Source organism: Bidens hawaiensis, unplaced genomic scaffold (assembly GCF_021521415.1).
Source record: "Bidens hawaiensis isolate Kalapana, Puna unplaced genomic scaffold, B.hawaiensis_p1.1 tig00033188_1, whole genome shotgun sequence".
NCBI lineage: Eukaryota > Viridiplantae > Streptophyta > Magnoliopsida > Asterales > Asteraceae > Bidens > Bidens hawaiensis.
The window spans coordinates 96,007-123,151 of NW_027495683.1; the positions used below are offsets into that span (position 1 = coordinate 96,007).

Sequence of the window (27,145 nt, forward strand, 5' to 3'; positions counted from 1 at the left end):
CAGTTAGCAGAGCTTAGTTAAAGAAAGGGATAACGATTAACGGAGAGCGAAACAGGATCCAAGTGAGTTTCTAGCCCCACTTCCTTGTTATGTTTTCGGGGATGTGTGCATACTCGACGTAATAGTTAATACACTTACCTTAAATGGTAAGTGTATGCCATGTGTGATTTATATGTTAAGTAATGTATGTCTTGAATGTGAATGGAAGCTTGTCGGTACGCGAACGATCTTCGGATATTGCACGCATTGACACGGAAGGTGATTATAGTTGTACGTATGGTATGCGGAAGCAAGTGTATGAACGGTAAGCGGGCTCTATGTCTGATATAGTAGGTTAGGATGGCAAATCCCTCTAACCTCTCTTGGATATAGACCCGGGAAGTGATAGTGCAAATAAGGTATGTGGATCTTATATAGTGTTCCTTTTATGGATAATATATAGGGTTCCTTCTATGGATAATGTATAGAGTTCCTTTTAAGGATAGTATATTGAGTCCCTTCTATGGATAATGTATAGTGTTCCTTCTATGGATAATGTATAGTGTTCCTTCTATGGATAATATATAAAGAGTTCCTTCTATGGAAAATATATATAGATTGTCCCTTCTATGAAGAATATATAGTATGGGAAATAGTAATAGTTCTTTTAATAGATATTACGTGACGTTCCTCTTATGGATATTTACATAGGGTTAAGGTATTAATACGTGTCTTCGGATACGTGAAGGAATGTATGAGAATGTAATGTATGTTGCCTAATTAACTAGAACTCACTCAGCGTTGCTGACTTTTAGTATGCACGCAGGTGAGTAGAATGAGGTAGCTCGTTTGATGAGGACACATGGCATGGAACTGAAGATACTGGCATCTCAAGGAGATGTTATGATGTTTTAAAGACTATGTTCTGTTTTTAAATGACTATGAATGTTTGTTAAGACAAGATTTGAAAGTTATGTAATGTGATTTGGTTGAAGTTTTATATTTCGTGTGAGGTTTTAATTAACTCTGATATTTAGAACTGTGTTTATAAGTAAATCCAACGTCCAATGTAGGGCACCGGTAACAGGGCCTTACAACGGATTAAGATTTGATAATTCAATGTTAATCCTTTACAACTCAACTAATATTAATTGATATTTTAAGTATAATACAAAGGTTATTTTTATTAAAGTATCAATGACAACCACTTAGTAATTTAAGGGATTATCTCATCTTTAAAGTGAGTTATCTTATTAATATTTATCATAAACCATTTGCTTACATAAAATGATGTTTTAGTGGAGATCATGAAGTTATGCATATCTCTTTCTTTAATTATCACGAAACAACATAACTTAGGAATAAAGTGTTATTCTCACATTCAATCACTATAGCAAGCTAATATCACATGTTTATTCAATTATTGTTAAACCTCAGTTAAAAGGAGTTTAAACCAAGATGATATACTTTTATCTTTGATCTTTACTCTAAAAATATAAAAACCACAAAAAATATTGTCTTTTAATTTATGTTTTTAATTTCAATTTAGAAAACCTATCTTTAAAACTTAAACCAATATCATATTCACTTCCGATTAAAATATATACAACGATTTAATTAGTAAAAATCAAAAAAGTGTGTTCATGGATCAAAGCTTCGTTCTTACATATACTTTACGACATATACGATAGGTACATTTGCCTATTTGTGTGTTGTTTAGTTAAGATAATAATCATTTTTAACTAGACATTGTGTGAACAAATCTTTGAAAAACTTAACAATTTTTCTACTATATCCACATCGCATTAGTCAACGCACGGTCAACTTACGGCAGGAGTTAAAGTGTGCCCGCAAGAAAAGTTCGGTGGCACAAAACGTGCAAATTGAGAATGAGACTTGTATAATGTCTCGCTCATCCAGTACAGGGACACAAACAATAGTTTTCTGTTTTTTTCCCTACAGAAGTACTTTAAATGAATTTAGAGTAATTTTTTAGTTTTACTTGGTTATCAACCACATACCTTTTTAGTTTTTAAAATTAAGTTGCTTTTATTTACTTCATTTTGTTATCTATTATTTTGTTCTTTTATTCTATATAAAGATATTATATATATACACATACATATATATCAAGTTAAAAAATTTATGGGTCTGTCACTGCTTTTATATAAAGCTTATTCACATTTGTATTATGCGTGTAAATGGGTGCGCTTTTAAGCTTCGGCTCATGGCCTTGATGGCTTGCCTCACGATTGACATAATTTTGTTTGCACTTATAATCAAGTTTGTTTTATCTTTTCTTTTATGTGATCCGACCCGTCTCGGATTGAAGGTACCAAGAATTTTAATATTCATCTGTAGATAACTGACCCTTAAAATTTCTGGCCTATGTGAGAATCAATATTTCATATATAATTTGTTTTAAAATTGAAATTGAAAAATGAAAGAGGTGGGTCTACCTGACCGGACCAATTTTGAGCATGACATGCAAATTATCCACACTGCCCCATTTTCATAAAAATTGGATGGTGCATTTGTGGATGTAAATGATAACATGATATGATATGTTTTCTCAAGGTCTTGCTTGTGTAATCGTACATGCACGTGTTATGAGGGTCTTCGAACATGTGTTACAAGAAAAATAAAATCAATAAAAATAAGTAATAACTTCACTTAATATCTCTTTTTGCTAATATTTTTTCTGTAGAATATGTATAAACAGGACCAACGAAGATTCAAGACAAATATTGAAATTTTCGCAGCTCGTAATACGCTACAAATCCCGTGGTCCTAATGTGTATCGGAATGTTATAATCAAAACCATACATAGGTACCCGTCTTGATGTTTGATGAAAGCTTATACCAATACATGATTATTCAACATTTAATGAGACCGTTAAAACCCTCACACGTATGAAAACATACAAAAATGACGAGCAATTGAAATCTTTGTTATGTTTCACGAAATGGAAACAAATCAAATCAATGAAAGTAACTTAACTGACAATTCAATGGTATGAACATGAAAACATCGTTATCCAAATTTTCTAGACTTTTGATAGCAGGGATTTGAGTCAATATTGTTGTATTACAACAAAGACAAGTATTGTTTTTGTGCCTTTGCTTTGTCATGTCATTTGTTAATACATCTAACTAAACTGATTTGTTGATAACAAATTTGGTATCTTTTACATGTCTTTGGTGTCAACAAATACACGAATACAAAAAAAGTAACACTTCTAGTTTGCATCAAATAATAGAGTAACGTATATAGTTATGTTGAAGCTTTAAAAATCAACCAGTTGATTTATAAAGTTCTAACAACTTACCTTTTAATATATCAGTTAACCAACATACAAGTATGCATCAAATTTAAACATATGATTAAACAAGAACAATAACAACATCATAATTTTACATATCATTAAACAAGAACAACAACATCAATAGTCGCGCGCAGCAACACTAGCTACACCAACAACATCGACATCAACATCAACAACAGCCCCTGCGTGCTTGGTTAATTATTCCATGATTTACATAAATATAATTTCAAAAATATAATCTGACTTTGATTATCAATTCAGATTTTTATAAGACGTTAGTGTAATTGTTTTCATCTTTGAAAGCTCATTGACAATGTGAGAACTAATAATACCATGTTACATGCCTCTTCGACAACTTGGTTTAGAATAGTGTTTGGTCATAACCGTTAGGACCCATTATACATCACCTGTTTCTAGGTCGGGTGTTGTAAAGGGACATTACACCCTACCAAGATTTTGAGTCATCACCAAGTTTCCGTATGAAGCACGAGTTCCCTTTTCGATCATTTAATCTGTTATATTAATGATTGAATCATGGGATTATTAGCGAAGTTGACCTGTTCTAGCACACGCACCTCTTTTCATGTTTTAACTCGACTTGTTTGACTCACCTTAGCTTTTACTTGACCTAACTTGGGCCAACTTTGACAATTTATATGGTCAAGAAGATGCATTATTTTTCCATACTTCCATGGCTGGCCTGGCCCATTGATGTTAACATATGAATAAATTTGGCCCAACACCAATAGGAATAGTTCGGCCCTGTTAACCTGTTACGATTTCAAGCATTTAAGACGGTTGGTAGTTCAAGGGGATTAGTTGTCATTTGATTCCATCTTATTACTCATGATATAAAATTTGATTCCATCTCAAACTTCAAATTGGTTAGACTAACTTCTAGCCTTCTGCCACAGGTCATATGTTATAAGTAGCACTACAAACCAAATGTAATATTTTTACGAGTTCCATCATTTACTTCAAAGTTCAAACAATTAGGTATTCCTTCACTTAGAAACTTAAACCTTTTACGCTAACTGAATGCATAAAATAAGACAGGTATAAACATATAAAACGTTAAGGTTTATAGCCATACTGTAAACCACCTTAAACCTAAGACGCTTTTCCTACATTCATACAGTTCTTGCATTGAATAATGACAAATAAGTCATGTTTATTAACTTCGTTCAATCTTTATTAACAAATATAATTGCAAGCAAAGTTTAAAAACTCACCCGGCGGACCCTAGGCGGCCGATTAGGAAGTTTGGTGTACTCGGAGAGTACTCGGAAGTCGGAACATGGCAAAGACAATGAGAATTAGTTTTTGAATAGTATATATATATATATATATATATAGGGGTGGGTTAACGTACAATAAGGGCTTATCATACGTTATGTACGCGACATTCTAGAACGTTTGATTAAAAAACGCGCGGTGGCAATTTTGTAAATAACCCAACAGCAGTTCGCGATCAAAATTCGTCGATTACAAATCAACTCTGATCCAAATTCGGAACTTGTCGCTCAATCTAATCCAATTTCTAAACTCTAATCACAGCTTACAGTATGAAATCTCAAAAGTCAAAAACCAAAATTGAAATAGAACGTCACTGAACATTAAAAATCTTCAAATTGATCAAAAATTGATGATTTAATCAATCGAATTGATGTGTAAGAGGCTTTAGAATCAGCAATCGATTATGAAAATACAGATTAACACACTTAATTGAGCTATGATTAGGGTTCATGTTTAAACGTTCTACTCAAAGTTTATACGTTCTGACCAAAATAAACACCAAAATGATGATTTTAATCAATCGAATTGATGTGTAGAAGTATTTAGAATCATCAATTGATTATGGGATTGCAGAAATAACGCACTCAATCGAGCTCTTATTAGGGTTCAAAATGTTATGTTTAAACGTTCTGAAACAAAACTGAAGACCTATAAACGTTCTGATACGTTCAATGAAGTTCTGGGTGTTAAAAAAATGAACATCTTTAAACGTTCTAATACTTTCAATGAAATTCTGGGTGTTCAAAAATCATGAACATCTTTAAACGTTCTAAGAATTTCTGGGTGTTCAAAAAAATTTTAGAAGTTCAGAACTTCTAAACAGAACTTCTAAACTAACAAAAAAAAATTAAACACCTGAAGTTCAGAACTTCTAAACAAAACTTCTAAACTAACAAATGTTAAATGTTGTGTTTTTTCAAATGTTAAACCTTTAAACGTTCAGGCAAAAAATTTTAAACGTTCAGGCAAGAGAGTTTAAACGTTCAGGCAAAAGAGTTTAAACGTTCAGGCATAACCCACTAAAAATTGAAAAAATTAATCGACCGAATCTTCAAATTAATGATTAATTAGATCTATTTAAAGGTTAATTGATGAATTAGGTTTATCAATTTCAATTTCAATTTCAATTTTATCAAAATATTAACAAACCTGTGAACAAATAATAGACGACGATGTATGATGATTGTGGATGGTGGCTTCGACAATGGACGAAATCGTTGTACGATGAAGATTGCTGAATGGTGACGATGAAGGTGGACGGAATCGATGGGAGCAGTGTATCAGATTTGACGAAAATTACAAAACTGCCATCGCGTTAAATTGAAGATCGACGGGTATACGAGTCGCGTACGTATTGTATGATAAACCATTATTGTATTGGATCCTTTATCTATATATATATTTATATATATATATATATATATATATATATATATATATATATATATATATGTATGTATGTATGTATGTATGTATATATATAGAGGGAGGCTGACGTACAATAATCAGTTATCATACATTAGGTGTCACACCCCTATCTTAGGCCTAGGAGTGCGACCCAATAGTTGGTATCGTAATTGTAAATAAATCAGAGTTGCGTTATTTTGCGGAAGACTTATAAACTTAAAGGATCAAAATGTAATATTTATATATACATTCAAAAGACGGGATTATAAATACCCGTTTAAGTTGTTAACAAAAGTATTACTTGTTTATGTTTACAAACCACCATATATTAAGTTTACAAAAGAAATCCGAGCCATCGGATATTTATAGCACTTCGACACTTCCAAGCGCTATCATTGTTCACCTGCAAAATGTAAGAAAATACGTCAGCAACGAATGCCGGTGAACACGCTGACGCAAAATAACTTCTTTTACTTTATTACCCCTTGAGACTACGCCTGCCTTGGCCCAACGTGGCTTAGGAATAACAAAGTCAAACAACACATTATAAACTAGAGCCTCTACACTAGGTCACCTCAGCAAACACCGCAGCGTTCGACTTAGTTAAGTACTTATAAATACACACATAAGGTCGTACTCCCTGCAGAAGAGCGTCCTACGACCAAGGGTGGTGCGATCATGCCCATACATCGCATAGTACCACCTATGTAAGGATCCAGACATACGTATACCACAGCCTGAGGGCTAGGTTCATACCCATAATTATAACGGTTTTAGGAACACATAGTTCCTTGTAATCAATTTCATATAACAAGTTTGACTCACTTAAAAACAAGTTTAAAAGTTTGGGGGCGTATTCACCTTATCTCTTTAGGATCGGCTTCACTCACCGTCAAACCGTGGCCCACGATCAACCCAGCCCAAAATCGGACATAAGCCACCGTACCGTGGCCTCTGACCCACGGTGAAGCCACCGTGACCCACGGTTGGACCATGGGCCACGATCCAGTATGGCCCGGCAGCCACCGTGACCCACGATGGAGACCGTGGGCCACGGTCCGGAGTTCGTAATAGCATTTTTAAAAGGGTCTTTGGCTACATTTTGACCTATCTTTCATTCCATCTCATTCTTGGCGGCTGAAGACGATTAATAGCAGCTCCAAGAGGCGATTTCCACCACCATAGCTCGTGCCAAGACCCTACATATGATTCATATCATCCGTATTGAAGATCCAATGATGTCAAGGCTCGGCTAATCTCCTAGAATCGCACCCGGGATGTATAGTTTGTAACCTTTACAGTTTTTCTCATGTGACTATGAATATTATTGTATTATTATTGATGATTGATATATGATTATTGATGTTTGGTATTTCTGAGTGTTCGGTCGGTGTAGGTTTACGTTGGTCTGAACGATCTGTTACCGGTGCTAGATAATTAATCATATAACTGTTTGGTTTGATTGAATACGATAAAACATACAATTGCCCTTAACTGAGTCACACTGGCAAGGACTGTTTGATAACCAGTGTCGTGTGTAAAGTGATTGTTTATGTCTAAGGTTTTGTCTGATTGATCAGTTTTCAGTTAATCGTTAATAATTAATCTATTAGGTTGCATGAGATAACTGTTGGTTGCTTACTTGAATTCCCGAGTGTGATTTGCTTTGTTAACTGTTTACAACTCATTTACTTGTTCGTTGCTTAGTTCTCTAAATCCAATTTAAATTGCTTGTGTGATCATCACTAAAAACCAGCTATTTCATAACATTAAATCTATACACGAAAGACATTGACCACATACTCCTTGTGATACGATACACTACTTGCTCTAACTATTTAGAATAATTTGGTTTTTGATTGACTCAAACGACGGTCATCAAAATGGCGTCGTTGCTGGGGAGTTAGTGCGCTTAGTGTTTTCGTGTTATTTGATTTCTTTATTTATTTTAGTTTAGTTTAGTAATTTTAATTTTATTTTTGGTTTTTATTTTATTTTTCTATTTTACGCGGGGTGTGTTGTTTGTGCAGGTAACAGGTATTTACACACCAGCCACTCGGGCAGACAGTCACCGCTTATGGGTCAAAACCAAAACCCATCCCGAAACCCGAGCACGCAACTGTCACTATGAGCAATTATGGTGATTTTTGTTATTGTGAAGGCCCGTATCACTATCGGGATTGTCCAGTAGTTGCACAAAATTGGCGAGAGTGTTGTCATGGGCGAAGATATATGATGACATGCTATGAAGATAAAAAGATTTTGTCATATTATTCACACTCTGAACAACACACATCACCAAATTATGATGAAGATTATCAATCAGACATGGATGGCCAATATAATCAAGAGCCGTATTATGCCAACTACGAACCGGAGATGCCCTATTCCTCAAGTTCCCAAGACACGGTGGAATCCAAACTTGACAAATTGATAAATATTATGGTTGAGCATAACAAGGAATTAGAACAACAAAGGAAATCTCTCGAGTCTAAGTGGACCAATCAAATTAATGAAGAGATTATACACACTGAACCAGACTGGGATGAGGATGATTATGAATATTCTCATGAAGAATATTATTATGAAGAAGATGGTTATGAATATTCTCATGAAGAAGATGATTATGAATATCCTCAGTCGGTTGATGAAGACTAACAAAATATTCTGCACTCTAAGCTCGATAGCATCATGAACACGTTAATGGAACATAAGAGACAGATAATGGAAGAAGAAAAGGAATATGAGCTAAGACATGAAAGAATTTTGGCCTCGCTCAATTCGAATATTGAGGACAATATTGAAATCAAACGAGACCAAGAAGAGTTGGCTAGTGGTACTGTGTTTTATGGTGATGAAGAGAATGAGGTTGCTGATCTTCCAAAGCAAGAAAGTGAAAGTGTGATTCAAGTAGAAGATACTACTCCTTCAGAGTATGAAGAGCCCAAGGTAGCCAATGTGAATCCTATGCCTTCTCCAGTACTTATTATTCAAAACAACAAGTGTGGGGATGAAGGCTTGGTAAAGAATGAAAAGAAAGTAACCTTACAAGATATTGGGCAAATAATTAAGAAGCGATCTCACAATAATCATTCAAGTAGCATGTCAATCACTGTAAAGCGGTTATGGACTTGGCATGTAAGCTACCGAGCGCATATTGGAAACTCGGTGGGTAAGTGTGCACTTCGACCACCGTGAGGAATTCAGGTATTGTCGAGCTGTACACATCAATTCAGCGCTAACCGGGAGGCAACCCGGGGTTTGTAAGTATCTTTCCAATTTGTTTTTATTTGAGTTATTATCTACTGTATTTTGATTTATTGTGTATTGTGTTGTATTTGGAACTTTGTGGGTGTAGTTCACTATAAACCCTCACGAGACTCCACTCGTCCTCCCGGGCTACCAGGAGGTTTAAAGGGCTTGTTGCATACGCTAAATGCAATTGTGATTCCTACGAAAGTGAGTTAGGTCTTTTAACGTTTTTAACTAATTTAACAGAATTTATTATGAAACGACTTAATTTGGCTCGATAATTGTTTTCATAAAATTTAACAAATATTCATTTTCATAACTCTTAAAAGACCTATGTCATACACTTGTGAGAAGATTGCTTCTACACATCTCGAGATTTTGCAGGTTCGATTGTCTGTTTTGTAATTGGATGAGGTGAGAGTATACGAGTATTATGAGAGTTCACGAGCCGACTAGTCCTTCTCCAGTCGCATTGCTATCAGGTGATTTCAGTTTCATAATTTAATTTTGTGTTTATTACTTTAAACGTTAAAAGTGTAATTGTATAATTGTTAGTAGAACCGCCACATTTGAGCCCCGAAATTTAAAAATTGCTTAATAGTCAAAAAGTCAATTTCAATCCCGTCCGTCAAATGTTCATTAATCGTTTTATCATTTTTAACTTTGAGGATAATGTTAAGTGTTCTTACATTGAGGACAATGTAAACCTCAAGTGTGGGGATGGGGAAATTTGAAAAATTTTAGCCCGATAGCACCTCGAAGAGTGTTCAGAAACCAAAGTTGTTAACTGTTAATTATTGCCATTAATGCCAAGTCATAGGTTTCTGGTCATGGTTGGTTTTTCAGCTTCTCATTAGTCTTACTCACAAATGTTTTTATAACGAGAAGTTGAAAATGGGGTCGTTTAGGCGGGGATAACGAGTCATGGGGACAGGTACACATGTTTAAATCGTCAACCATATTCATCCGGTACGTGTGTGAGTTGACCCAAATATATATAATACACATATAATATATTGTACACACATGTCATTTGAGTGCTTTCACTGATGTTCATGGATTACGGGATCGTAGTTGGCAAAATGCAAAAGTGATAGAGGCAACTAGGTTAAGCCTCGTCTGGATGAGCATGAGTGTGGGTACTGGGGGGTTGGAGCCTCATACATTATACATATGAGGATGGTTAATGTGAGGGGCGGGGGTTTGGGTCCCTTAGAAAACCTTTCTTGGACTTATTTTTCATTTGTTTAACTTCGACATTATGTTACGAGACGATCCGGCTTACTAGGTTTATTTGTAATTGTATTTGTTTTTGTTTTTGTATTTGTATTTGTTCCATTATTAAGCATCACGTTATTATGCTTAAAAAAATAAAAATAAAAAAAAACTTGAGGAAAAAGCCAAAAAGATGTCTGTTTATATTCAGTTATGTATTCAGTAGTTCGTTTATTTAAAAAAAAGAAAGAAAAAAAAAAGAAAAAAAAATATGAAATCAGTATGTATGTTAGCTTGCTTATTTAGAGGTTTTATAATAACTCAGTCAGTTTGTATAGCAGTTTTGTTTATTTAGATGTTTTGTAATAAGCCGGGTCGGATCGTTTGAGCTACTTAAATATTTCCCTTCCATACCCTTACACCTGGCCCCATTACAACCCTTTTAAGACCTCTTGATTTGCATTTTTGTCAAAACAGATTGATGGATGAATATCACTTATGAGTGATATTGAGAGCAGAGTGATATTGGCACATATTTTGCTAGTCCATATATTAAACCGAGATGAGAGATGTTATATTACGAGGGGTATTAGCATGTGTGCCTTAACCGGAAACAAAGTACACCTGTCTGGGCGGCTCTATTGTTTTTATTATAGCATTAAACTGTATTTATGAGATGTCAATCTATAAACAGTGTCAGTCTGGGAAACTGGGTATGACCTTAAACCTTACTAGTATTAATGGCGATAATCTACACACCTATGATGGAGGTTGATGTTTGCTTTAGAGTTTTGCTTGAGGGCAAACGAAAGATAAGTGTGGGGATGTGATGGTCGGTTAATTTGTATATGTTTCAGTTCATTTATTGTTTAGTTTTAATCGTTTATTCCAGAACTTTCGGTACTTCATACGTGCTTTTGTATTTCAGATCATTGATTGTTAAATATGCCAAATTGGAGACTTGTACGAGCATGGAATGATATCTCGGGAAGATCGGAGCCACTATACAAGTTGGTTGAAAGTCAGCTCTCAAAGCATGATGAGATAGAGGATGAAATTACGAGAACGTGGGCAAAAACAGCGAAGAAAACGGAGTTGAAACGAGAAAGATATGAAGAAAACAAGATTTTGGGAAAGTGTCCCACCGTGGCCCACGGTCAACCCAGCCCAAAATCGGACAGAAGCCACCATACCGTGGCCTCTGACCCACGGTGAAGCCACCGTGACCCACAGTAGGACCGTGGGCCACGGTCCAGTATGGCCCGGCAGCCACCGTGACCCACGGTGGAGACCGTGGGCCACTGTCCGGAGTTCGTAACAGCATTTTTAAAAGGGTTTTTGGCTGCATTTTGACCTATATTTCATTCCATCTCATTCTTGGCGGCTGAAGGCGATTAATAGCAGCTCCAAGAGGCGATTTCCACCACCATAGCTCGTGCCAAGACCCTACATATGATTCATATCATCCGTATTGAAGATCCAATGATGTCAAGGCTCGGCTAATCTCCTAGAATCGCACCCGGGATGTATAGTTTGTAACCTTTACAGTTTTTCTCATGTGACTATGAATATTATTGTATTATTATTGATGATTGATATATGATTATTGATGTTTGGTATTTCTGAGTGTTCGGTCGGTGTAGGTTTACGTTGGTCTGAACGATCTGTTACCGGTGCTAGATAATTAATCATATAACTGTTTGGTTAGATTGAATACGATAAAACATACAATTGCCCTTAACTGAGTCACACTGGCAATGACTGTTTGATAACCAGTGTCGTGTGTAAAGTGATTGTTGATGTCTAAGGTTTTGTCTGATTGATCAGTTTTCAGTTAATCGTTAATAATTAATCTATTAGGTTGCATGAGATAACTGTTGGTTGCTTACTTGAATTCCCGGGTGTGATTTGCTTTGTTAACTGTTTACAACTCATTTACTTGTTCGTTGCTTAGTTCTCTAAATCCAATTTAAATTGCTCGTGTGATCAGCACTAAAAACCAGTTATTTCATAACATTAAATCCGTACACTAAAGACATTGACCACATACTCCTTGAGATACGATACCCTACTTGCTCTAACTATTTAGAATAATTAGGTTTTTGATTGACTCAAACGACGGTCATCAATTAGAAACCCGACGTTTCTTCTTCTCCAAGAAACGTTATCATTTTCTTTTATTATTTAAGAATACTCTTTATTTATTAAATAATATTTTCATAACAAAGAATATATATACTTACACACATATATATGTAATCACAATATTCACTATTCATTCTTTTATTCATTTATTTGTTATGTTTTCTTTTCTTTTATCGAGGTATCGAGTATAATCTCGACTTAAGGCTTAAACCTTTAATATAATATTGAATTATATTGAATTCATTATTACGCCTAACCTTAGTGGCGTATAGAAACCCTAGGGACTTGGGCAACACTCCGACGCCGCTTCTTTTTCTTGAACAATCAACGAACGCCAATCTTCAACACACGATGACACGCTTATCGAGACTCATCGCCATTATGACAAACACCTTCTTGGTATATGGGTGGAGGGTGGCATGCACTTTCGAGGACAGGTTGTACACAAACGAAGGTTCGAGACACATTTTATGAGGAAATATGGAACGGATTTCGAGGAGGATCGAGTATACGATTGTCGGGTTTTAGAGAGAAGCTAGAGAGAGAAAGGGAGGCTGAGTTTGGTCCCCATCGCAGTACGCGATGGGTCCATGAGCAGACCTATCGCGTACCGTGATATAGGTCTGCTGACTCACAGCGTAGACCTGCCACGTGTTGACACGTGGCAGGCACCGCTCCACGTGGCAGCAGTGTTGCCACGTGGTGACACGTGGCAGCTCATAGTGCCACCGTGTGCCACTTGGCACACGTGTTACACTTTGTCAGACATCCCATCGCGGTACGCGATGGGAGTCTCTTCTGACTCATCGCGTAGCGCGATGGGTCAGGAAAACCATATTTTCATTTTTAACCCTCAAGTTTGGATTTTGGCAGTTTTAGTCCCTAGATTTTGGAAAGTTGATACTTTGAACTCGAAATTTTCACGTTGTTACATTAGGTACGTGAGCTTTTTGAACGTCGATGTTAATTTCACGCGGTGGCAGTTTCGTAAATAACACAAATAGTAGTTCGCGATCAAATTCATCGATTTAAAATCGATTCCGATCCAAATTCTGAACTCCTTAATCTATCTCATCCAATTTCTAAACTCTAATAACAACTTACAGTATGAAATTTCAAAAGTCAAAAACCAAAATTGAAATAGAACGTCACTGAACATTAAAAATCTTCAAATTGATCAAAAATTGATGATTTAATCAATTGAATTGATGTGTAAGAGGCTTTTGAATCATCAATCGATTATGAAAATACAGATTAACACACTTAATTGAGCTATGATTAGGGTTCATGTTTAAACATTCTGCTCAAAGTTTAAATGTTCTGACCAAAATAAACACCAAAATGATGATTTAATCAATAGAATTGATGTGTAGAAGTATTTAGATTCATCAATCGGTTATGAAATTGCAGAAATAATGCACTCAATCGAGCTCTGATTATGGTTCAAAATATTGTGTTTAAACGTTCTGAAACAAAACTGAAGACCTATAAACGTTCTGATACGTTTAATGAAGTTCTGGGTGTTCAAAAAAAATGAACATCTTTAAACGTTCTAATACTTTCAATGAAGTTCTAGGTGTTAAAAAAATGAACATCTTTAAATGTTCTAAGAAGTTTTGGGTGTTCAAAAAAGTTTATAACTTCTGAACTTCTAAACATAACTTTTAAACTAACAAAAAAAAACACCTGAAGTTCTGAACTTCTAAACAGAACTTCTAAACTAAAAAAAAAAATTAAACACCTGTAACATGAAATTGAACACTGAAATCACTTCATATAATCTCGTAATCATCAAACAATTATCAATCGACCGTCAATTTGATCATCGATTCGATCATATGAACAAAATATGGAACGTTTGCAACTAGGTTTCAGCAAATGGCGTATTTCAATTCAAAGTCAATTGAAGTGTGTGTCTGCAAATGACGCCGGTGACGATGGTTGAATCGATGAAACGGTTAATTAGGATGGGAACGATTTGAAATAATTTACAAATTTGCCACCGCGTGTTTTTTGAAATCTAGGGTTGAGGGTGTAGCGTATGTAATGTACGATAAACAATTTTCGTATTTGATCCTTTATCTATATATATATATATATATATATATATATATATGATATGTCAGATATCATTATTTTACATATATTTATAACAAAATATGTGAATATCAATGTAAATAAGATAAATACATTTTTAAAATAACAAATTATTCAAAAAATTGCTAATCATTAATTAAAACAATGATAATTGTTCTTTATAATTATAAAAATATGAATTATGTTTTATTTTTTAAGTCAAAATCGGCACAAGTTCACCTACTAGATGTGATTCTAGTTAAGTTGACCACCTTTGATCGACACTTAGTAACAAGGTGAAGTTAAAGAAAACTCCCCTCGGATACCTTGTAGCGTGCACTCGAGGAGTTCTCGGCCTTGTAAAACTACTTTTATGACATTGATTGTAAGAACCTATAAGATAGCCGGTGACGGAACTTGAACATATACCTGGGAGGCGAAAATATTAGACCAGTCACATATAAAACAAAACATTTTACTAAAAAAAGATCATATATCCCAAAAAAATAAAATAAAAATAACCAGTTCTTACACATAAACAATGAGTATTTCAAATTTCAGATTATTTGATTAAAAAGATATTTCATCGCATTTTTAGCTTATGTAAAGTTATTTAATTTTCTATACGTAAGAAATAAAGAAATATAAAGAAACATGTTGTCCACAGTAATAACTCCACTACATTGTGATCCTTTATACATAACACATTCCTACTTAAAATAACCAGCATGGCATCATTGTGATCCTGTATACAGCCATCTCTAAGCCCAAATTCAAGGGGGGTGGGCAACCCCTCCACGCCCTTCAAAATATTCCGCCCATGAAACTAGCGAATAAATTGTTTTATTCTCTTAGACCAGTTTCGACGCTACATAAGAATGTTAGGATCACCCATACAAGTCTCGTATGAAGGTTGTAAAGAGAAAAGCAGTAATCATAAAAGTATGCAACTGAACGACAAACCAAACTAAACTAAAAAGATAGTGAAAAGCTGGTGATTCTGTAATACTTTACAAGTGAATTATAGTGACATTGTGGTTCTTTGTTCCTGTCACATGAATGAATATTTAAAAAAAAAATGTTCCATTTTCGTCTGCCACCACATTTCTCGACTTACATAATGGATCCCACCATCAAGATGTGAGAATAACTAGAGTGTGGGACCCGCAAATGATGGCGAGAAACAGGCAGAACAAATAGGAATCTCTTGTTTTCTTTTTTGCTTGTTGAATTTGAGCTGCAGCTCTCACATCGTATATTACATGTAACAAAAGGAAACAAAAAGATTCAAGAAATAACCGAGGGTTTGGATGCAATGATTTGTAGTATCTCTTGGTGCAAGCTATTGTTTGATACAAGAATGCCACCTGGAGGGAATAGCGCCTTGCGTTCAACTTCATCCGCAGCAAGATCAAGTTGATCACCGTTCCAATCAGTAACCTGTCACATGCTTAATGGTTCAAAAACACGACCATACATATATATACACATATACGTATATACAGAGGACAAACAATACAGAACCAACTTTAAGTACAAAACTGTAAAAAGTTCACACACTTGTAGAGAAAGAGATTACAATACCTTTCCTCCTGCTTCGTGCACACATATGACTCCAACAGCATGATCCCAGACCTAATTCCAAATATAAAGATTTTAAATTTGGGTAAAAAATAGTGTTTCTTAAAAAGTATTTTCAAAAATGGATGGTTTATTCTTATGATTTGTATTTCTAGCGAAATTGTAAATTCAAATCATGCAGCCTCTTCCTTCATTCGCACATGGTTATCTTTCTTTCGGTTTCGTTTAACAAATAATTTAGACTTTGTTTTCTTATAATTTGTAATATTTAAAAAAAAGTTCTAATATAAATTAAATTGCAAACTGAGTTGTACTCAAATAAAGTTTTTTTTTCACATAATATACCCAAATATGTTTTATTTTGGATACAACTCATTACTCAATAAAATTTATATCTAATTGTAGTAAAAATCTTTTTGAAACAAAATTGTTGTATTTGGATTTTATAATGCTATAAACTATTAGTAAAAATACTAATTTATATGTTAAATGGAAATTTAAAACAAAGAATTTTTTTTAGTTATGTTAAATTTAGAGATAACGGATCCACTCAGAATTTGTAACCAGCTGCGGATCCAATAAGAATTTGTGGGTTGAAATACAAATTCACCATATATGCAAATCATAAAAAACCACTCAGGTTTTACTATTACTTATGTCTTAAAAAAAATATTTTTATGAAAACTTGCATAAAATGAAGATAAAAAAACTATAAACCCGCACCTTGATCACCCGATCAACCCTTGTACGTTGAATAAAAACAGACGCCCTCCCCGAAGCCACCATCAAATACTTGCATAAACTGATTACAAAACATTATAAATATAGCATTAACAAAACAAATAGCAAATAGCCAAAACCTTTAAAAAATAAAAATAAAAATCAATAAAGAATAAATATATATATATAAACCTTCCACAACATGTAGGCAGAAGAAGAACTTCCTCATCCCCAACATTATCCACATCGGTTGTTGACCCGAACAAAGATGACAGTGGCAATGAGGTTTGACTCTCGGAAATGCAAAACCGTCCTTTGTGAACCAAACTATAGCCATCGACCAAGCATTGGGTCCAGTTAACAGTCTGGTTTTGGAGATTAGGTAGTCCCTTGGCCCATGTTCCACAGCCAATGTGTGCAGCCATTATTATTCCGGGCTCAGGTTCATGCTCGTGGCCCGTTGAAGTTGGTTTATCTGCACGCCACTTGGGGCAGCCCATAACCCCTAACACAATCTGTCCTTCTACCACAAGAGCCAAGCCTACCTTTAATGTTAGACATTGTTAACTAATGGGTTTCGACCCGTTTGACCCATTGAACTTATTTTGTATGATACTCTAAAAATTCAGATGTATTTAAATAAATTATGTTTAAACTATAAAACCAAATACTCAATTCTCTCTTAATGCTAAATTTTGGCACAAAATAACCAGCCATTAACTTATGAAATACAATAAAAAAATTTAATTTTTCTAAAAATTATACAGGTCAACCCACAAACCGCGATATGAATACAACGTGTATAACCCAAAATTTTATTCTGTATAACTTATTTTGTAAATTATCACTCTAAATCATAAACTTACAACCAAAAGCTTTGTTGTACATATTATAATTATATTTAAACTATAAAACTATAAACTTAGTACTCAATTCTCTTTAATGTTAAATTTTGGCATAAAATATCCAACCAATTTAACTTACAGCAGAAAATACATTTTTTTTTTCAAAAAAATAGATGGGTCACCCCGCAAGCTGCCAGGTTGACCCCCAAAAATGACCCATATAGCAAAACATGTTCACAGGTTTGACCCGTAACTGACATGAACTCGTTTAGACTAGAACCAAACTCGCGAGTTTCGTGTTTTCAGAGGTTCGACCAGAAACTGACTCAAACCTGTTTAGCCTAAACCCAAACCCACGAGTTTTGTGTTTTCAAGAATTTGACTTGAAACTGACTCAACCCCATTTAGACTAAACCCAAATTCGTGAGTTTCATGTCTTCACGGGGTCGACCCAAAACTTACTCGAACCCATTTAGACCAAACCCAGCCCGTTTAGACGAAACTGACACCCGTGATTAATGAACTTAAACTGGTGAAGTTATAAAAACTTTAAACTTACCACATATAAGGCCTCACTACCCTTGACAAATTCCAGGGTGCCATCAATAGGATCCAAAACCTGCAAATGGGCCGGCCCAAGCCTTTAAATAAATAAAGTAATTAAACATATGTATAAACATACCCAATATGTGGCGGGTTTGGGCCCAAATTCTCCTCTTCTGTCAATAGCTTCAACTACATCACCTTGTGTTAATGCTTTATCTTGACAACTTGCGTTATCGGTAACCACATTTACAACAGCGTCAACGAGATTATTCGAGCGTAAGAATGCAGAGTCCTCCTCGGCCACCAATGGAATGCTAGGAAACAACTTCCCAAGCTCTGCCATTATTATGACAAGCTTAGTTATACGTTTTGCGTTTGGGTTCACTAGTCATGTTAAAACTTAAAAGTGTCGTTTAACACAACACGACACAAATTGTCTAACATCAGAAATTGTATGAACAGAAACCAGGAGCATTTACCTAGGCTAATAAGAGCTTGAACTCCAAAATCTGCAATTGTGACGGGCGTCTGGTCATTTTTTTCAAGAATCATACCGTCACTTGTGAACAAAGATCGCTTCACCTGAATCATAAGGACTGACTTACGTTTAACACAAGATTCTTAACTTACAAACAAGTCAACCCGCCAACCAATTTAACCCGTTTATTACAACCCTTCAACACAGTTAACAAATTTACAGTCTGTTTGCAACCTGTCAACCCATTTGGCTCGTTTAGATAAATAGGTTAAAGGGGCCGTGTTCAAATTCTACTATTTAGCCTGGCAACACGCCATGATTCCAAAAAGAAAGATTATTTCTCACAGTGTTGTAAAAATCGACGACATATATATATATAGGGTAAGGATCCTAAAGAACCCTTTGCAAATTGAGAATTTTGAGAACCATTTTGGAACACTAAAAACACATTTAAAAAAAATATTTAAAAAAATCATAAAACAAAAAAGAATAAAAATTTTAAAAAAGTGAGGGTGTGATTGTTGAAGCAATTTGGTTGTTGGGTTTTGAAGCCGGAGGAAGAAGAGATCCATGCCAGCCAACGGTGGACTCCCTCACTCCATTCAATATATCCTTTCTTTTTTATTTTCCATTTTGGTTATTATTAGTTATATATTTTGGTTATTATTAGTTATATATTTTGTCATCTATTATTTGTTTCAACACCCTCGTTTTTTAACAAATTAACACAAACAAAAAAACCTGTTCAATTAATTAAAAAATGAAACTACATATATTACAAAATCTATAAAATTACATAAAACAAATTTTTTGTTTAATTATTTGATAAAACTTTTAAAAAATATAAATTAAAAGTGATAAAAATATATAACTTATTCAAAACCAATAAAAACAAAAAAGTTAAATAAAAAAGTATAGATAAATATACATTTTTGTAAAATAAATAATTTGGTTAATTAGTCAATTACTTTTTTTTTTGTCAAATCTATAAAGTATAATTGATAAAAAGAAAGAAAAGATTAAAAAAAAACGAAGAAGAAGAAGAAAGAAAGAAATCTATTTATAGTCTCAGGGCCAAAACTTCTAATAAAATTACTGTGGCCAAAATAGAAATGTACGTTATGTACTTGTTATATTAAAAGCTGAAATGTGGATATATGCACTATGTATGTGATGATATACATTATCTAAGTGAGATATAGGGTGTTTGTTATAAATCACTTCTATACATGAAAGAGAAACAAAATATGACCTCGGGAAGTTTTACTAATATGTTAGTGCCTACTGAACTTTTAAGGCTCAGGTTATAAAAAATTAACCAAAACGACTAAAATTCTAAACACCATTTTGGCTTATTATCCATCAAAGAAAACTCTATAGATTGAGCAATGATGGAATTTAGACTTTATTAATCTTTATCTGAAATCTATGAGATAAGTGAAATAAAAACTAAAATAATACACACTTTGCTACAGATAAATATATAGAGGGGTGCTCACATAAGCAATTTTTTTGATTCTGAACTATGAGACCTTACAGTAGTCTTTACCCAAAGATAGTTACAAAACACAATAACCTTTATGTCAATATACACTACATTTAGTGATTCACTATTTTAATAAAAATTGATTAGCATATACATGAGTAATCATTCAAGTTTGAGCTGAAAAATGAAAATTCTTATGCATGTATAAACATTTAATCAAATCAAGAAGAATAAGAAAAGGATACAAAAATATGGCATGAGAGAGGCTCGAACCTAGGATCTAGGATCACTCTTTTTGCTTATGCACTATTTAACAACGCTACCATCCACTTGTTGTCATGTCTTCATTTAAAGTATCGATGTATGAAATTGCACATGTATCACCCAGTTGTCATATATGAATTTAACATATAGGAATTTTCTTTGCAGTGCCACATGACACCATTAGTTGAATGGTAAGTGTCTGATGAAAGTATAGGTATCTCATGAAAGTACAAGTGATGTTGTGGATCGAACATGACTTTGTTTGTTCTTTCGAATAAACATCCCGCACCTTATCGAAATCGATTCACACTCAACTTCCTTAAAAACCATCTATTTAAAGCATCTAGAAATAGTCGATACTATTTATGAAGCATTTTGAAAAAGATTTGGTTGGCTAGTAATAAACAAGAAAAGCAACAAAAATGCTTGTATTGACTTTAGCCAAAACAATAGTTGGAATATTGTTACAAAAATGCTTATGTTGTTTGATTTCTCTTATAGAACATGCATAATATTAATTAATTTAGAATTAGTACCCCGGGTGTTTCGTCTGTTACTTATTTGAGTTCTTAATCATGCAATTATGCATCCCGTCTTGTATTGATATTTGAATCTATACGGCTTATGAAAGAATATATCATAATTATACATCAGGACATGATTTTATGTAATAGAGACCATGTGTCGGTCCCATTTGATATCTCAATCCGGTATGTCGCAACCCACATAAATAGTGTTGACAAAAAGGTTAAAGACAAGACTAGATTGGAAAAGAATAATAGTGTATTAAAGGCGGAATCAATAACACACTAAGTTGTTGCTATCAATGGCACAATAAGGACACACACACTATTAAACTCAAAAGATTTCCATTAATAGAAGGTCGATTAAGGTCTCTTGCTCTGCAAACTCTTCAGAAGTCATGGTTTGGGCAGAAAGTCCCTATCCAATGTTTCTTTCACAATATTTGCATGCCTCATGGCAGCCTGTACATTCTCATCATCATCATTTACATCCTGTGTATTAACAGGCTCATCTTCATACTCAGATTCAACTATCATTTTTCCCTTCTCCTTTCTTCTTTTATCCTCTTCTGATTCAGGTGGGAAATTATCAATATCATCCATCAAATCTTCCATTTCTTTATCATGCATAACTTTCTTAGAACTTTCTTCATTTATTTCTTGTATAGTTAGAATCAGTTCCTCAGTTGCTGCACCCTCATCCATCACATCAGTTAACACATCAGTGGCAATGTCATCAGTCAAAACATCAGTAGCAATAACATCAGTTGCTATTGCTTCTGTAGTTACTACATTATCAATAGTTTGATTATTCATTTCAGCGTCAGTCTCCTTCTCTTCTTCATTCAATAGATCATAATCAAAATCTCCATACAAAGTATTCAAAATTTCATCATCCACATCATAGTTTTTCTCATCATCAGCAGATTTATCACCCTCATAATCCTCATCAACAATCATTCTCTCATCACTATCCTCAACATCACTATCACCATATGTATTCAAAATATTTTTCAGTCCATCAACTTCAATCTCTACCTCAACGTCTGCCATATCTTTATCAACAATAGCATCAGTTGCCATTGGGATATTCTCCCATTGTTTTGGTACAACTGAGGTCTTCTCAACCTCAGCCTCCAGGGCTTGAATTCTCAATTGAGCTTGGGCCAACTATGCTTTTAATTCCTCATTCTCTTTAATCGCCTCTGCATTTCTCCTTTTCAAACCACTTGTCGGTCCCGTTTGATCTCTCAATCCGGTATGTCGCAACCCACACAAATAGTGTTGACAAGAAGGTTAACGACATGACTAGCTTGGAAAAGAATAATAGTGTATTAAAGGCGGAATCAATAACACACTAAGTTGTTGCTATCAAGGACACAATAAGGATACACACACTATTAAACTCAAAAGATTTCCATTAATAGAAAGCTTGATTACAGAAAGGAAATCATTAAGGTTCTAAGAAATGAATGATTTGATTCTTAGGCATAATATCCGTACGAATATGTCAGCCGTCAAATCGTTGTCAATCAATATTCAGGTTTCTCTATTGTCGTCCGTAGGAGGCGTGCCCTAGATCATTATATTTATAGGCCAGCCTCCTGACAGCTGTCATTCCTTCTAGAAACCCTAATCATTAGTGCATATTCAGAAAACATATTACAAAACATTCTAAGTGTAGAAACAGGTCTTCGGATAGACTTTGTGTCATTTGTCTTCTTCGAGCAGACCGGGTAACCTTGTAGTGTGCTGGTAAACAGTTCTCCGGGTAGGCTTTACTTAGAGTATTTTCCTTAGAAAATACTCACCTAGCAGACTTCAATATTCTTGACCATAGCAAACTTTGCTCGATATGGTCCTACGAGCAAACTGTTCTTCATGAATCCCTTCAACTCTTTGTTAAATAATAACTTATTAAGCAAACTGAAGTGTGCTCGTAACACTGTTTGACTTGTGTTGGAGGCACTGTAGCCTACTTGGAGTTGAACCTTGCTAGAAAAAGTCCTTAGAATATTTCTTGAACAACTTTCCTCAAGCATGCTCAGACTACTGTTTATTAATCAAACCTTGCTAAATCTTCCAAAATACTTGGCTTCATTAGCTTGGTTTAGTCAAGAGGTTGCTGGTAAGAAAACCATGCTCGACTTGAAGAACACCTTCTCTAGACAAAGTGAACCCTGCTAGGATTGACACTTAAGAAGACTTCAAGAAGATAAATTGCTCGGAGAGCAAGATACCTTGCTAGGACAAGTAAAACCTTGTTAGGAGGTCCACGTGTGCTCGGTATCCTTACTTAGCCATATTTGAGGAGTGTTGAGAAGATTCTAATCTCCCTTAAGTCATATCACCTCAAATCTTTGACCAAACACCATGGATCAAGGACAAGAGCGAGCCAGATCGAGATTAAATAAGGCGAAAAATGAGGACCTATAGTCAAACTATTTATGGTCAAGTAAGTTGGGTTGGTTTGCATAGGGTTTGGGTTAGAACCAATGACAACAAAAGTAATTAGTCGGGATTAGCTCATCATACTTGTCTGGTTCATGTATTCGATGATGTTAAATTGACGTACTAATACATTTATCATATTTTCGTCCTTGTTAAGCAAAACAAACATGTTAAGATACATCTCCGTGTGTTTGTTGATTGAAAAACATAATGAATGATTATAAGAAACAATCAAAACGAACAATAATAGCCAATAATGATGACTATGGCGGAATTCATGACGTTGATAGAAGACAATTAAACCAACGGGTGAATAAAGATGCTAAAACTAACACGCCCCCCCAATAGGCGATGGAGCTTTGTTGCTTATTAATGAGTAGAAAATCAAGGAAAATACAAAGAACTATAGCTTATAGTTTATTTACGGAGTTGATTGTTGGATGCTTAGTCCAGTTATGGATTATATTATTGATAACAACAATGAGTGATGGGAGTGGAGAAGATACATTGTGGAGATGGAGTTGAGAAACAATTCTCGTGACAATTAATCTAGGAATGAATGGTTTTGTAAAGTTTATACATATTTACTTTCACTTAACAAATATTTTCAAACAGTATACAAATGTGACATTCGTCAATTTTGGGCTGATTTGTTTGTACGATTGAACTGTAAACAGACCCGATATGTAACCCGGATCTTTCGATAATATAAAATAATGGGTTTTTATGTTACATAATCATCTCACACTTGTGGAATTTTGAAAACACCTTTTACGGCTCTTAAAACGCTTTTAAAGCGCTTAAAACACATCGAAAACGCCTCGAAATGAACTACAGGGACCAAATATGCCAAACAACCAAACCTGACCCCCTAGCGCGCCACGCCGGGCGGCTAGAGAGGCCAGGCTGGTCACGCGGCAATTCCTGATGTGTGCAGCAACTTGGATGATTTTTGTTGTTTTGTTACATTGTTTGACTTGTTTAACCAATTAAAACACATGCAATAAACCTTGACCATTACCCTATATAAACAAGCTCATCTCCTTCATTTACAACTTGTTCATTCACTTCTTTCTCTCTCAAACAAAGATCATACTTTATCTCTTCAAGGTTCTTACTAGTTTAACTCTTTGAAGTCAAACAAGAACCATTCTTTAATTTAATTTGTTGTATAGTAATTGAAGCTTGTTGTACAACATATATATAATATGCACCCCTTGTTTTCCTTCGGCTTTCACCTTCTCCGACCATGGTCGGTTGAGGTGATACGCTACAAGGCAAGGCTACATGGAGGGCTCATTATAGTCCTTGATTATAATATATTTCCTTTAATGCTTACTAGTCTTGTTTAAAGTATAAGTAGTTTAGTTTCTAATTCATGTTAAATCAGCTCCATGGTATTGGGTATGTAGTCACTAGCCTCGGTTTTTATCCCGAGTTGAGAACCGAACCAAAACCGAACTCTTGTTTACAAGTTTTGTTTAAATAGATAAATAAACATGTTATATGTAAGATTTGAATATTATACCTTCTAAAATCATTTTTATAGTTCTATGGTATTTGGGTATGTGGCAACCATCCTCGGTATTATTCCGAGTCGAGGACCGAACCAAAACCGAACTAAACCGAGTTCATCGCTTAAGACACACAAGTGTGTTTTGGGCCACCGAAACTCATCTTTTCTTCAAGAATATATTTTTAAACTAATTATTTTCTCAACATACTTGGCATGTCGGAATCAAACTTGATCTTTATAACAAATCTGGACTGGTAAAACCAAATACTCGCTTAACGGACGTTAAGGAACTATATACTCGGTTAAGTCTTTTTTTTATTGAGTTATCTCATAACATTTATTACTTTGAAAAGTTGACTTTGAGTTTGGTTAATTATCAAGACTCGAACTGACAAATCCGAACACTCGTTTAAAACCTCGTTTTGGTATTTATATAACAAAGGGTCTTGAAATAATGCATTATGACCCACATAATTACTTAACATAGGTTGAGTAATACTAATGAATAGAATACCAAGACCCGGTTTCGGGTAAACTTATTTTTCAAGAAACATTTCTTTAATTTCTCAAATATTTACATTTTAAGCCTAAAGTTTATTTATTTACTTTACTTGTCATATATTTTACTTTAAACCCTTTCAAGACTACCTACTAACTCAAGACCTGTTTAATATATGCCTTGCTCGTTAAACCGATCTCCGATTATTCACGAATCGATATTTCAAGTTACTTAGTTAACGTGAGTAATTTTTCATCCCCCTTTTTCCGTCTTACATTTAGGGGGTGGTGTAGGTTCCCAGCCGGATCTACACAGGAGTATCTCGTACCACGGGGGTGCGGAATCCCCTCGTATACGATACGAGTGTCGAGATGATTAATACTTTGAATCTAAACAAACACACGAGGATATATGATAATACTTGTTATATTGCAAGGTGTATTAGCCAAAGAAACAAACACATGATTCCAAGAATCACACAAAAACCAGTCGTTCAAAGTTAATAAGAATGAGCCAAAGTTACAATATTAATACTACGACAACTTCGCCCAACAGGCTAGGCGAAGTTGTCTTAACTTCGCTCATCCCCAAGTTCGCTACACTATAAGATAAACCAAACAAGTTCAACAAGAAAAAAGCAATGATTACAGACACAAATAAACACGAGATACTGAACTACTGGCATCATGCACCAACAGACTCCCCCTTGGCAGTAGCTTCATATCTATATCTTCTTTCTCGTGTCTTATAATCCAAAAACCATGTACCCACCTTCTTCAAGCATGAATGCCCTGTCTCACACAAACAGAGACCACCCTCTGGTACTTCTTTGCTTCATCCTTCCAAGCAGGAATATAGAAAATCTTCTTATCATTGAGTACCTGCAAATCAGCTTGAGACAAATTAACCAGGTGCATGGGATCATACACTCTCAGGATCTCCTGTTCATCATCATCTTCCATAACTGCTTCAGCAGTCTGGCAATCAACATACCACCACTTGAAATCCTTCAACACATCTTTGGGCATCATCTTCATTGGAACCTCTTTCAAGCATCGAATCGGCTTGTATTTCATCACCATCCAAGGCTTACCATCAGCCCTCATGCCTCGTTCCTTGTCTTCCACCAACTTCCCTTTTTGAGGCTTCAACAACTCAAATCTTTTCTCTTTCACACTTTCCTTCCACACAATCTTTCCAACCCATCTCGCAAAGTTGTCATCACTTCGAGTAATCAACCTCAAATGTGCTAAATCTTTCACCTCACACTCAGGCAAGGTGTTGAGCGATCTCAAAGCCTTCTTAAAGTACTGAATCCCATCATATCGCTTTATCACAAACAATTTTAGCTGCTCATCATACAACCAACAGACAATACCTTTCTTTGACTCAGCATAGCCATTGATATTGTAACTTTTCTTGAACATTGTTGGTACTGCAAGCTTCTTTGTCTTGAAAAACCACTGAGCACATCCTTCTTTCCATCTAGGCTGTTCTTCCCACTCAGACTCATCTGACACACTTTCATCTTGACTCAGC

The 27,145-nt window shown here is 34.9% G+C and overlaps 1 protein-coding gene across 1 annotated transcript; it reads right to left on the reverse strand.

The window, feature by feature from the left end:
- Positions 1-15,692: 15,692 nt before the first annotated feature.
- Positions 15,693-19,077, reverse strand: LOC143584586 (putative 3'(2'),5'-bisphosphate nucleotidase, mitochondrial). The gene is made up of 7 exons (XM_077066607.1): positions 18,868-19,077; positions 18,525-18,724; positions 18,402-18,461; positions 17,190-17,542; positions 17,001-17,079; positions 16,281-16,331; positions 15,693-16,136 (listed from the first exon to the last, which is right to left on the reverse strand). Exons 1-7 carry the CDS (start codon positions 18,977-18,979, stop codon positions 15,984-15,986), a joined length of 1,008 nt encoding a protein of 335 aa, XP_076922722.1. The 5' UTR covers positions 18,980-19,077; the 3' UTR covers positions 15,693-15,983.
- Positions 19,078-27,145: the final 8,068 nt, after the last annotated feature.